The sequence below is a fragment of the Papilio machaon genome, chromosome 8 (assembly GCF_912999745.1).
Source record: "Papilio machaon chromosome 8, ilPapMach1.1, whole genome shotgun sequence".
Classification (NCBI taxonomy): Eukaryota; Metazoa; Arthropoda; class Insecta; order Lepidoptera; family Papilionidae; genus Papilio; species Papilio machaon.
The window spans coordinates 8,664,270-8,678,000 of record NC_059993.1 but is presented as its reverse complement, the minus strand read 5'-3'; the positions used below and the strand labels follow the sequence as shown (position 1 = coordinate 8,678,000).

At 36.2% G+C, this 13,731-nt stretch overlaps 1 protein-coding gene across 1 annotated transcript; it reads left to right on the top strand.

The window, feature by feature from the left end:
- Positions 1–8,418: 8,418 nt before the first annotated feature.
- Positions 8,419–12,518, top strand: LOC106720167 (zinc finger protein Elbow). The gene is made up of 2 exons (XM_014514749.2): positions 8,419–8,747; positions 10,473–12,518. The coding sequence occupies exons 1-2, from the start codon at positions 8,688–8,690 to the stop codon at positions 11,664–11,666; spliced, it is 1,254 nt and encodes a 417-aa protein (XP_014370235.1). The 5' UTR covers positions 8,419–8,687; the 3' UTR covers positions 11,667–12,518.
- Positions 12,519–13,731: the final 1,213 nt, after the last annotated feature.

Here is a 13,731-nt window from a genome sequence, read left to right as displayed (position 1 = left end):
CAGAGTGTTCTACATGAGGAATGCATACGTGTGCAAACACGGCGACATGTGCGAACTCGAGCGTCGCCTCGCCTGGCCGTGTCAACCGCGCTCCTATCTACGGAAGTCGCATGGTGACTTGCTTTCAGACATCTCTCACAGATCTAGAACTTACAATCTATTAGAAGTTACATTAGAATTTAAACGAGTTTTTTATTTATATATAAAGAGAATCTTCAATTAAAAACGTATATGCGTTGCTGATAACAAAAAGAATTTATTTAAAACAATATTTACATTTGCATTATAAAATGAACGAAAAATTTCTACATACCTGATAACAAAAAGAAACAACATAAAACGTTTTTACTTTAACTAAAAATCAAAAATTAAAAATTACAATATTTATACAATGTCTGAAATTTATATAATTAAATCTGTCATTCTGACAAGGAAAATCAAATCATAAAAAAGTATTTAATATGGACTTAAAGAAAAGAGGTCCTCTTTTCTTTACATCTCCCCCCCCCCCCTTTTGGAAGAAATCAATTACAAATATTATGATATATATAATTGTTCATCGGACAACAATCACCGGGGTTAGTTTTGTGATGTGATAGAAATTCGATTCCACTTTGTTGTGTCCTGTATCTACCTCATAAATTGTATTTGAAATCTTCTTTAAAATTTTGTACGGTCCAACTCTTAGTTCATCTAATTTCTTTCTATTTAGACGATTTCCATTTTCGACGTAAACTGTGTCTCCAATTTCTAATTTATAATATTCTCTGTGGGAATCAAATATTCTCTTATTGTAATTATGAGATTTTAAAGTATTTTCCAATGCTAGTTTTCTATCGTTTTCCAGATGCTGTTCCGTAAATTTTGATTTTAGTTCTATTGGTAGAATACTCACATTTTCTCCCTCTAATAAATATTTCGGAGCAAATTTAGTTACTGTGTGTTCAGTTTCATTATACTTATCTACACATATTCGTGCTATGGTAGTCCACGCTGTTTTTCTCTCTTTCTCATTTATTTTGCATCTTATCTTATTTACTAAAGTTTGATTTAGCCTCTCATTAAGTCCATTTGAAAATGGGGAATCTACAGCTGTAAAAACCAAACTTATATTTTCCTTCTTCAGAAATTCCTTAAATTCTTTAGAGTTTATCCCAGGATACTGATCCGTCAGTACTATATCAATCTTATAATTATCTGTGACATTTCTTAGCAGTTTTATAAAATCATTAGAACATTGATTCCTAGAGGTTAAAATATAAGCATATCTTGTAAAATGATCTACTAAAAGATGTAAATATTTTTTTGTTGATCGAGATCCCCCGAAACCTCCAATAGTATCGATGGATACTATTTCAAATGGTCGGGTTGCTGGACCTAAATGTGACATCAAACCGTACTTCGGTTTTCTTCTGGATTTGTTTTTAATACAAACTTCACATTCATTACAAATTTGTTTAATGTTTGCTATAATGTTCTTTGCTGTGTAAAATGGTGTTATTTTATTCATTAATTGAGTTCTTCCGATATGGCAATAAATATTGTGGACATCTTTTATTACAGTCTTGCTTAGTTCTTCCGATAGTATAATTTTTTTCTTTCCTTTAGATTTCTTGTAGTAAATCTCCTTTTCCAAAATATGATTTTCATTTTTTAAATCTAAATTTGTATATTGATCATGCTTAATATCTTCTAATGTGATTATATTTACTACTTTTAAGAAATCTTCGGAATTTTCATCAGGTTCTAGAACCGGATTCCTGCTTAAACAATCTGCTTCTTGATTCAAATTTCCTGGGTTATATTTAATTTTGAAATTATATTGCGACAAATAATAAGTTAGATCACCTAGTTCCTCATCAGTTCTAGCCTTGATGTTCATATTTTCTAACGGCTTGTGATCTGTGAACACTGTGAATTCTTTTCCCATAAGCCAGTGCTGCCAATATTTCACCGCTTCCTTTATTGCTAAACATTCTAAATATACTGCCTTTTTCTTTTTTTGAGCTTCTGTTAATTTTTTTGAAAAGTAAGCAATTGTTTTATTTACTCCATTTTCATCTGTCTGCTTCAATACCGCTCCAATTCCTTTGGCAGAAGCATCCGTGTAAATGATTATAGGTAGTTCCGAGTCAAAAATATTTAGAATTGGTTTCGAACATAGTAGTCTTTTGATTTTATCAAATGATTCTTGACATTTTTCAGACCATATAAACTTCACATCTTTCCGCAATAAATTATGCAACGGATCTAGAATAATTGCACTGTATGGTATAAATTTATGGTGAAAGTTAACTTTTCCAAGAAATTGTCGCACCTGTTTTCTTGATTCTGGTATAGGAAAATCTCTTACTGCTGTTAAATAGTCTTTTAGCGGTCTCACTGTATTGTTCTCAATAATGTGGCCTAAATACTTAGCTTGATTATTTGCAAAGGAACATTTAGAAAATTTCAGTCTAAAGCCTTCCGCCAATATTGCTTCGAGTAGTCTTGATACATGCAATATGTGTTCTTCAAAAGTTTTTGAGAAAACTAAAATATCATCTATGAAATTAACTGCAAAATTAGACAGTCCGTGTTTTCTAATAATGTTGCTTAATATTCTTTGGAAAATAGCTGGAGCTGTTTTTAATCCAAATGGAAGACAGGTCCATTGATAATGGCCTTCTTGTGTGACAAATGCAGTTTTATATCTATCCTGAATTTTTAAAGGAATTGACCAAAACGCTGAATTTACATCAAAAGTAGAAAAATACTTACAGTTTACTGTTTTTACCACTAAATTCTCTATCAAGGGAAAAGGTTGTGATTGAGGGACTACAATTTTGTTTAGTTCCCGAAAATCTATGCATAGCCTAGTTTTCCTCCCATCTTCTTTTTTATACGCTAGAGTTACTGGTGCAGCAAATGGGCTATAGGATTCTTCAATCAAGTTCTTTTCTAGGAGTTTCGATATTTGGTTTTCTATTTCACTCCTATCTTCATTTGTACATCTATATGGTCGTTTGCTGCAATATTTATCTGACATCAAATCAATGTGAGCTTCATATTCCCTCACAGTACCAATGTCATATTTATCCTTTGCAAAAACTGCTTTGTATTTTTCTATCAATTTGTGAATTTCTGATTGTTGATCTATGTTTAGATGGTTAATGAATATTTTAAATTCATCTGTTTTTATATGTTCGTTGTAATTAATTTCATGTTTTATCTTAATTTCTTCTTCTGTTACTCTTTTTTTATTAATGTCGTCTCGATCTGGTAGCTCGACATTTGTTATTTTCATATTCGCTTCAAAAGAAGTTTCCTCTGTATTGGTTGGATCGATATATTGTAAGATCTGTAATTCTTCATTTTGAACTAGTCTAAAACTCTTTATACAATCCAAACCAATGAGAAAATCATAATTGAAGTTTATATTATCTACTACAAAAACATTCATATTTTTTTCAATATCCATAATCTTTATTTTTAGTGTTACCATTCCTTTTGTTTTTTTCTCACCATTAATAGTCTTCAAGTTCACCGTGTTTATATCATGTCTAGTTTTATTTTTCCGTATTTTTAATAATTTTGCATTTATCAACGAGACATTTGAACCTGAATCATAAATTCCGGTAACTTCTAAGATATCATTCAACAGTAACTTTACTTTTATTAATGGTGACACTTCTAGTTTTTTGGATTGTTTTCGTTTAGTTCGATTTCGAGTTCAGAGTTGTTAACAGTTTTTACAACTTTATAATTGTGTTCTTTAAACCAGCATTTTTCTTCTGGATGGTATCTTTTTCCTCTTTTATCATTGACACAAATTTGACACGGCCTTTTTTCATCATAAGTTTTTGATCTGTTACTAGGATATATTACTTTTTTAGCATATTTATTTCTTTGAACAAGATGTTCTAATTTTCCGATTTCTCTGTATAGGTTATGTGTTTCCTTTACTGCTTCTCTATCAATATTATCTGCTATAAAAGTAGGTAAACCATGTACGATAAGATCTACAAGTGTTCCAGTATCTATTGATTTCCTTACTTCAAGTAACAATCTCTCTTTTTTTAATGCATATTCAAGTAAAGAACCTGTTTGATATCTGAAAGCGAGAGCATATCTAATAGGCGACCACCCTTTGTTAACAAATGTTTCACAAAAATGTTTCTCCCATTTGTCCCAGTCCGAGTCCACAGTAAGATTGATCAAGGTATTGTTGTACCAATCAAGACTGGCGGATTCCAGAAAGTTTTTCAAAATCTCAATTTTCTGTTTGTCCTGAATTATTTGAAATCGGTGACATTCTTTAGTAAAATCTTGAATCCACTGACATGCGTTGGAATTTCTGCCAGTAAATTTATCGATTAAAAAATTTTTTGCCAAATTAACTAAATTCTGACTTTCCTGAGTTTTTTGTTTTTCTTCGAATAAATTTTCTAACAATCTATGTACTGTTTGGTCTGAGCTATTGCTACATAAACTCCGGCCATCGTTGGTATTTTCTAATATCTCTTCCAAATAAAAATCATTAAACTGTAAATTTTGTTCTTCATCTAAATATATTTTTGCTATTTTATCTGTTAATGTTATCCAAATTCTTCTCGATTGATGTCGTTTAGTTAATGATTTTTTTACCTTAGCATAATTTGAAGTTTCCATTATCTGTTTGTGTAATTGAATAGGCTGATGTTCTAGAGGTATTGCAAATATATGCCCATCGGTTGTTGTAATAGAAGTTACACAAATAATATTTGATTTTTCATCTTCCGCTGGCTTCACGGTGAATTCAAATTTTAATTTTTCCATCATTAAGTTGAATCGAAGTAAAAAGTTATGTTGTTTTATAAAGAGAATCTTCAATTAAAAACGTATATGCGTTGCTGATAACAAAAAGAATTTATTTAAAACAATATTTACATTTGCATTATAAAATGAACGAAAAATTTCTACATACCTGATAACAAAAAGAAACAACATAAAACGTTTTTACTTTAACTAAAAATCAAAAATTAAAAATTACAATATTTATACAATGTCTGAAATTTATATAATTAAATCTGTCATTCTGACAAGGAAAATCAAATCATAAAAAAGTATTTAATATGGACTTAAAGAAAAGAGGTCCTCTTTTCTTTACATATATTTTGATAAAGAATTACGGCTTCTTTATACAAAAAAAAAAAACTGAACGCAAAATTGTAAATACAAGGACCTTTTCTCCTATCCCCTATTCTGAGATATAGCGTGACTCCGTTCCATTCGTATTCTTCCCCGGAATGTCGAAGGGGTATAATCAGTCATGTCTGTTGATTTTTTTAATTAACGACTAAATAGCAGTTTCAAGATGAATTTGATTTAAATCTGAAGTGATTATATTCTTTTGAATCTAATAACAGATTGTTTTGTCAGCCCGTCTATCTATCATACATTATATTCATTCCAGTAGTCCTACAGCGAATATTCTTAGTGTTCTGTCTATAAGTGCCTAAGTCTGTATCGGTGTCCCGGTATCGCTTCGGGCACAATGCGGCCACTAAGTGGTTGTCGTCCGTCGCCGCCCGACTCTCGGGGCGCTAGTTGCGAGATGTATTTGCTTAGAGAAACGTCTAGGACCGTCTAGGCATGTCTAGATAGCACCGAGACCGAAAGCTGCCGAGCAAGCTGCACTTCAAACTGTCCACGATGTGCTCCGGCTGGGGCGGACTAGTTCATATTCATTGTGCTCATAAGCTCACAACACTTTCAACTAATGGATAGAATTTTTCTTTATATTTTGAATTATGTATTAAAAAGCATTTATAGATACAATAAAAACACGTGTATCGATAATAAATCAATGTTGCCTAATATATATTTTGTATCGTTACTGTTTTGCCGAACCCGATCTCATCTATTGGAGTGAAGAAAGTTTTAAAAAACATAAGACGATTATCAACAACATAAAGGTGATAACGAATGTACCGCAAAAGTATATGATGAACATGAGAGACGGCGACTTTTTTGCCGAAACAAACCATTGCCCTTATGCTACCATTTCCGTATCACTCTTGTTCTATCTATCTATGACTTGTTCTTAAGTTGAAGGTGAGTCGTTTCACGGTGACAACGTGTCAAAAGGCGCTCTCATCTCGTCCAGCGGCCAGCGTGTAGCGCCCCGCCGTGACAGTAGCATTGCGTGTCACGCCCCCGTCCGCCGCGGTGCGTTTGACGTGTGCAGGGTTGTTACAACTAGAACACACAGTTTTTATAACAAATGTCAGTTTTAGGTCATTGCATTAGCAATATTGTAAGAAGATTCTTACTACCTCTGGATGTCTTGAAGTCGAAATTATTCATCAAAAAAAGTACAACAAGAAAACGTAAAAAATTTGAACGGTTAAAGTTAAATTTATATATAAAATTTTGGATTTCACAAAATATATAACCTGAACAACATCAGTAACGTTTCTCAACAGTGACAACCCTAACCGCCCGTCTTGTCGGCGTTTATTACAGCATTGATTGTTGCCGGCGTGACGCGGCGTCCGCCTGCTCTGTCAGCTCCCACGTCGCTCCGGATTCGACAAGTCACCTTCGATTACTGAACTCACCAAAGTTTTGTTCTTATTTGACCCTAACTCGATGTACTTAGGGTATGTTTTTATAAGAAACGATAAAAAGCTCAGCACACGGCACAACCTATCAGTATCCGCAACCTGGGAACAAACATCAAATGGGAACGCACTCAGTGGTCAAATGACAGTTTTATTAAAACTTTTATGATAACAAAAACCGATGTTTGTATACTTTTAACTTACATATTGATAATTGCATGAAAGATAAAGGAATCTTAAAATGTTAAGATTTAAAAACACCATTTTTTTAAATAATAAAATTGAAAAGAAAAAGTGATTGCATTATAATACCTTGAATGGAGCTAACAAAAGCTGTCGGGTTGATTACTAGTTACAATGACTGTGGCGTTTTGTTCTCAACTAAGTAAACAATGAAGTGACAGTTTTCACCCCATCGCTGGTGGTCCGGCATGACCAATCACCACAATAGTAATCACTTAACACCAAAGTAAAACTAATCTTTTATTTTTTTACGACTGATATTATTTTACAACCTTTTACGATTTCTATGACTCAGGTTTTTTGTACAATTTACCAAAGGTTTTTATGATGGCAGTACTTGAAATAAATCCATAGTTTTCCTTTAAATATAAAAATGTAAAGTAACATATTTATCTATATTACTGACTACATAATGTGTAAATAAGAGCCATTAGAAAATCGACCTAAGGTAGCTATTTTACAATTTTGTTAATTTTGTTACATTTAAAAGCTCTTACAACTTTTTTCTTCGATCACAGTTACATCCTTTCTCCCAAAACATTATCGATAACTGGTAACTTGTTACTGGTTGTTTAGGTAGAGTGTAAAATAACAGATGGAATTCATAATTAGAAATTGACCAGACAAAACTGAAATGTTAATCATGGAACCTACTACTAATTTTATTTAAGATATCTAAGAACCTTGAATATTATCTACTGATTTGTATTTTCTGTTTATATTTATATTTTCCTGATCCCATTTATTATATTTTTGGAACGAAGTTCCTTATCGCGCGTTGTGAAAGAGGGCTAGACGGAAAAATTTCTTACGAAAAGTTGTCACGACACTTTTTGCTATAGTAAGTATGTTAACGACGAATGAGCGCTACTTCACCATGGCAACGACGTGACAATATATAACGAAAATTCATAGAAATAAAATGTACTTCTTGTGAAGACTTAAGTTTTTTATTCATAGAATAAACATTGGTTCTAATTAATAGAAAGGAATTTCGTTCCATCCGGGTGTCCCATGACACCTCTCAAGTTTTTTAAATTCAGGTAATAATGCATTATATCTTAAAATCAAGCTGTCTATTTTTTTGCTGTTTTTATCGTTCATAAAATTAACATTCATAACATAAAAGTACTTAAAGCCTTAATAAATCTCTCTAAAAGGAAACTTGTAAAGTTATGAATATTCCAAAAAACTTGATTAATATCAGACGATAACAACATGAAGAGGTTGCCGTTGTTGTCCCAACAGAAAACTTGACAGTGGCGGGATTTAAATGCACTCAGATAGCGATCTCGTGATGTCCGCATCTCAGCGTGACGCAGTTTTTACACGCCGCTCAAAAGTCAACATTGTGCGCCGTCAAAAGCGCGCGCAGATGACGATCAAACTAAATTATTACCGAGCAGCCGTTTATCCGCTCGGCGGCTATTCAATTTCCTCGCAATGCATCTCTGTCGTCGCATCGTCTTTGACTGTGCTGCATGTTTCATATAATCCTTTCATCAAAACGCGGAAAGCGCTCTAGCAATTTTTCTCGCGCGAGAGAGAGAGCGACAAACGGGGTGTCAAGCGGCGGTGGGGATAAGACGGCTAAGCTCCCGCAAAGTACACACAATGCAAAAATGGCGAGGCGACGAGTGACAGCGCACTGACAGGCGCGGGGGGAAGGAGCACACCGACACGACGGAACTCAGTTCTCCGCCGTTAGTCGTGCGAGTTGCACGCGTCGTAACACGTTGTGCCTGTGACTTGTGGATTATGTGCTGACAACGGAGTATTAATTTCGTGAAGTGCTACAAATTATTTTTGTGAGTGAAGAAATTATCAAAGCTGGAAAAGGATACCGTCTTGTGGAGCAATATGCTCACGTCTAGCAACCAGTACTTGCGACCGGATTACCTGTCGCCGCTGCCCACCACGGTGCGTTTATAGACAGCTTTATTTACTTTATTTGACAGTTATATTAAACTGTTGTCAATTGTCGAACTTGTTTAAAGACGTTTTCAATTATTTAATAACAATCGTGATCCCTGATTTTCCTTGAATGTAAAAAAATATACTTCTTAAAGTAACATTTTATGACAAAAAATTAAACAACTTTAAGTAATTTTCGCACTATTTAAAATTCTCTCATATGTGTATTTAAAATTATATAATCTCTCTGTCAAATTAAATTAATAACAAAGCGTCACTATGAATACTAAATTTACCAATTACCACGCTTAAAAAATATATTTTAAGTTCAACAGGAAATTATAAATTTAATTAGTAATAAATACATTTCCTTCATTGCATTATAACGAAGTAGCATTTAAGAGGAAGTTTAAAACTAGTCTTCATAAAAATGTACTCTCTAAAGTATTAAAAACAAGAACATGCCATTACAATGATAATAAAAAAAAACACAAATTTTATACTTTTGTACAATTGTATTGAATAGTCTAATTGGAAAAAAAAAATGGTGTGTAAAAAACGAGGTGAATATGTAGCCCGGTCTATCTTGTAACAAATGGTTTGTTTGTTTTAAATATTTATAAAGTTATAAATAACTAACACGAGAGTAAAAATTAACACAAGAACATTTAATGTTGCCTGCTAAATTCGATCTTTATTTTATATATAGCTCAATAAACTATTGCTGGCTTAACGAACAAAGATTTCCACACTTCTTGCAAACTTCTTTCTTACCTTAAAATTTTACCGGCTTGGGTGAACCCTTTGCTTCTTCATTCCTTTTTTAAGTACTTCTTTTACCATCGTAACTCTCAATCAACAATTCCGTGAACCCCATGACTACCAGGACTAATTTGTGAATCACTGGTTAAATACTCATCCATATTAGAACTAACAGAAATCAAATGAACAATAGCTATCTCAAAGGCAATTTCATGGAGGAAAAGTATTTTCTTATTTGGCGTAGAAATTAATTTTTGATGTGCCATAAAATAAATAATAAGAATTTAAGTAAACTTTAATCTAAAGCTCTTAATTTGGGTTGTTTTCGTTTCTTTATATTCTTACATCAATGGTTATTATTTTAATTAAACTTTTTAAGCTGGATCTAAAAATAATCATTGCAATAATTAATTGAGATAGTTGTGTCACAAATAAAAAGAAAATGCTGTAAATAACGCTTACGAAACTGTCGACTAAATTGCTTCCTAATATTTGCAGCATTTCTCATAATTATGTCCTAATGCAAGTTTAAAAAAAATAATTACAAAAGAAACATTTATTTTCAATCCTTATTTTTTTCTACGTATTAAGACGGCACAAGAATTTTACACAAGTTTAATTTTAAAATCAAAATTAGCAAATTTGTGCTGAACATAAAATATTCCCCCGAATGTTCATTGAGGCAGTAACGCCACTCCCGCAATAATAGAGTTGACAGCGCGCCACAAGTTCAGGCGCGCCGCAAATTCAGCGGCACAAATTGCCCTTTTCACTGGGAGATTACATCATGCGGGAGCCGAGTGAAATGTCAAGCGGAGCCGACGGCTGCCAGACGCGCGGATAATGGCGCGTCGGCCGCGTGATTGGACTCCCCGGCCCCGGCACCTCGCCACCCCGCGGTCCCTTTGTGTGCCCGTCACTCGCAACCTCGACCCGACGTTTCATTTCATAAACCTCTCTTTGTTGCAGCTCGACGCGAAAAAGAGCCCGCTGGCGCTTTTAGCGCAGACCTGCAGCGCCATCGGCGCCGACACCCCTAACCCCAAACTGATCTCCGCCGCGGAGAAAGCCAGCAAGAAGTACGAAGACAAAACGACTATACACATGGATAACAAACCCAGTTTCAAGCCTTACGAGTCGTGCCTGACGAGAGAAAAGACTAGAACGCCGGAGGACAGGTCCTCGGCCAACGCACACTCGAAGACGCCTCTCTCTTCTAAAGGCAGCACGTCGACAACTCCCGTGCAGGCCCGATGTAATAGCAACCAGAGTTCTTCATCGCAACGTACATCACCGCCCGCCCACCGTAAAACACCATCGGAAAAATCGGAGGAACGGTCCAGCCCTCTCAATTCCCCGATTCCTGCAAAATCTAATTCAGAACTAACCAGCTCAGCATCCAAGTTACCATACATACCGACGTCCTTGTCGTCCAGTGCCGATACCAAAGAATCCTCGAGTTTCAAGCCTAGTAGTATACCCGTTACTTCATCTGCGTTCCTCGGCGGATTAACACCGAGCGGCTTCCCGCTTCCGATGGATTTAATGACGAGCAGTTTAATGGCGGCACAACACCACGCGTTAAAGAACGGTCTAAATCCATACCTCGCATATGCCAGAATGAAGGCCCCCGGAAGCGATCTGGGCATCTGCCGAGACCCGTATTGCACGGGCTGTTCTTTAAGTTCACATTTGCTCAAATCCGCGGTATGTCCCGCCGGCTGTGCACAATGCGACCACGCCAAAACACCGTTCCCGCTGCCGAGCGGACACCCCGCCGCCGCCGCGTACGCCCACGCCCAGCTGGCAGCGCTGGCGGCCGCGTCGCAGCTGCCCTTTGTGTGCAGCTGGATGGCGGGCGACTCAGCCTACTGTGGGAAACGATTCGCGACCTCGGAGGAGCTGCTACAACATCTGAGGTCCCACACGGCGAGCGGGGAATCCAGCCCCAGCCTATCGATGCTGAGCGCGACACACCCGCTGCTGCAGCGCACGTACCCCACGCCGCCGCTGTCGCCGCTTACGCCGCGCTTCCACCCGTACAGCAAACCCTCACACCTGATGTCCTCGCCGCCGCTGCCCTTCCCGTTGCCGCCCCACCCCTCACTGGCGGCCTACTTCCCCTCGTATCCGCTGTTCGGTCCGCGGCCGCTGCACCCGTGAGGACCGTCGGCGCTCCACGCACACAAGAAGGGGGGCGCCGATCGCTAACGCCCATTCGTAAACGGACAATCGGAACGGAGGAAGTGTAAATATAGGTTAGTGTTCCTTCAGTTTCTAGTCGGCTCATATCATCGTCGGACGCGAAGGCCCAGTGGCCACACCAGCTGTGATCTCTAACTCGTAATATTCGTTATAGTTTAGTGCATCGGACTCCGCGAGGACTTCTCTCTCTCGTGTCGCCGCTGCCGCCGCCGCTCCTCGCTGCGGGCGCGGTCTTTACTTTTATAGTTAGTCTAACGAAATATCTATGTACCAAATCGATAGAAGTAATTTAAATAGTTTTTTTAGTTGTTGCGAATAATTATTGAGGATTGTTAATTGATTGTGTTTTGTATTTTTTATGTAATCGATGTATTTCGAAAAATACCTGATGATACTGATCACATATCTCTGCAACATAAAATTAAGGAATAGTATGCGCTAAAGTAATTATTGTAAAATATAAATGTTACCGCAAATCAATGTCCAGGTTATTTGTGTAGCCACTTTCAACTTAATTGATAAGATTTGAACACACTTTATTTAGTGAAATACATTTGATCGCTTGCTGTAACACTCTGTGGCACTCTGTTTTTGTCTGACATGAAAATTATAAATAGCTGTAATATTATTGATGTTGAACACATAAATTGTATCTGTGGACAACAGCTCGCAAATGCGTCTACTAGGTTCTTACAAAACTACACTGTAAGTTCTTGCAATCGATATCTGTTGACATAAACATTTGTTGTTATAAACGAATATAAAATTTAAAAAAAATATACGTAAATATTTAATTCGAAACTCTCGTTTTAATTACCTACCAAAGTACCCAGCATTTAAAACATTCATTTGTAAATCGAACTGTGTGCCAATTCTAATTAATCTTGTCAAAAATGTTTCAATTTCAGAAGCAATCATACACCTTTTATATGAGAAACAAACGAGCAGCTCGAATGAATCGTTTTACTGAGTGTGTGTTACAAAACAAAATAGCAAAATGTAGATAAATTGTAATCTATTTCGTTAATCTCAACGCCTGTCTGCCGTTTATAACAATTATGAGTATGCAGAGGCGTCAGCAGATCCGGCGATAGCTTTCACAAGGTATCGGCCTCGCCGGCGGATTGCGATCGCAAATCATTTTTCTCTGCAACTCTATGTGACTCAACTCCGCGAGCGTCCATAATTAGGACCGTTGCGGCTTCCACAACAATAAATTATAAGCAATTTATCTGTCCGTCTGTCGCCATACATCACGCTCCGCGGTGCATTTACTAGCGTTGAAATATTATGACCGATGTTAGGCTAGACGCGCCATTTGTTGACGCCTCCGGCCGCCACCGCTCCTGCCGCACAGCCGCGCTGCAACCCTATCATCTTTCAAATTAATGTTACGATCGCCGCAACGACAATGAGTTATTCATGAACTGTACCTATTACATGTAACAAAGGAATGCAATAAATCGCGTAACACTAATCTGGCGTCGACTCAATTGTGTACTTTATGTTGAGTAATTCCAGCTCATGTATTACTTAGCTCTTATCTCGGCTTCTATCTGTCGTAACATTTATGGCGTTGTGATTAATTTTATAGTAATGAACGGCTATTGCGTTCTATTTCCTTACTTAGTTGCGATTAAGTAAAATGAATTGCCTTCGTATTTCATTATGCACATAACTTGGTCATTACGAATAAAAATGGGAAATTATATAATTTATATTTAAATAATATTATTAAATACACTTTTCACTACAGTTTATTGAAGTCATTGCGTTTGAGTGGTAAATTTTCATAGTACCTTAGACATTGAAGTGTTATGCATAACATTTAATGATAATTAGTTTTGCGAACTTAATTTCAATTTGCCAACGCCTAGACGAGACATACGTAAATATGAAAAGCACATAATTTCAGAAAATCAATGTGATATTAAAGTAACAAACTACTAATGTTCCACTCTTCAAAACAAACGCCGTACAAATTATCTTACTAGTTGTAGCCCGCGACTCCGTCTGCTCGAAA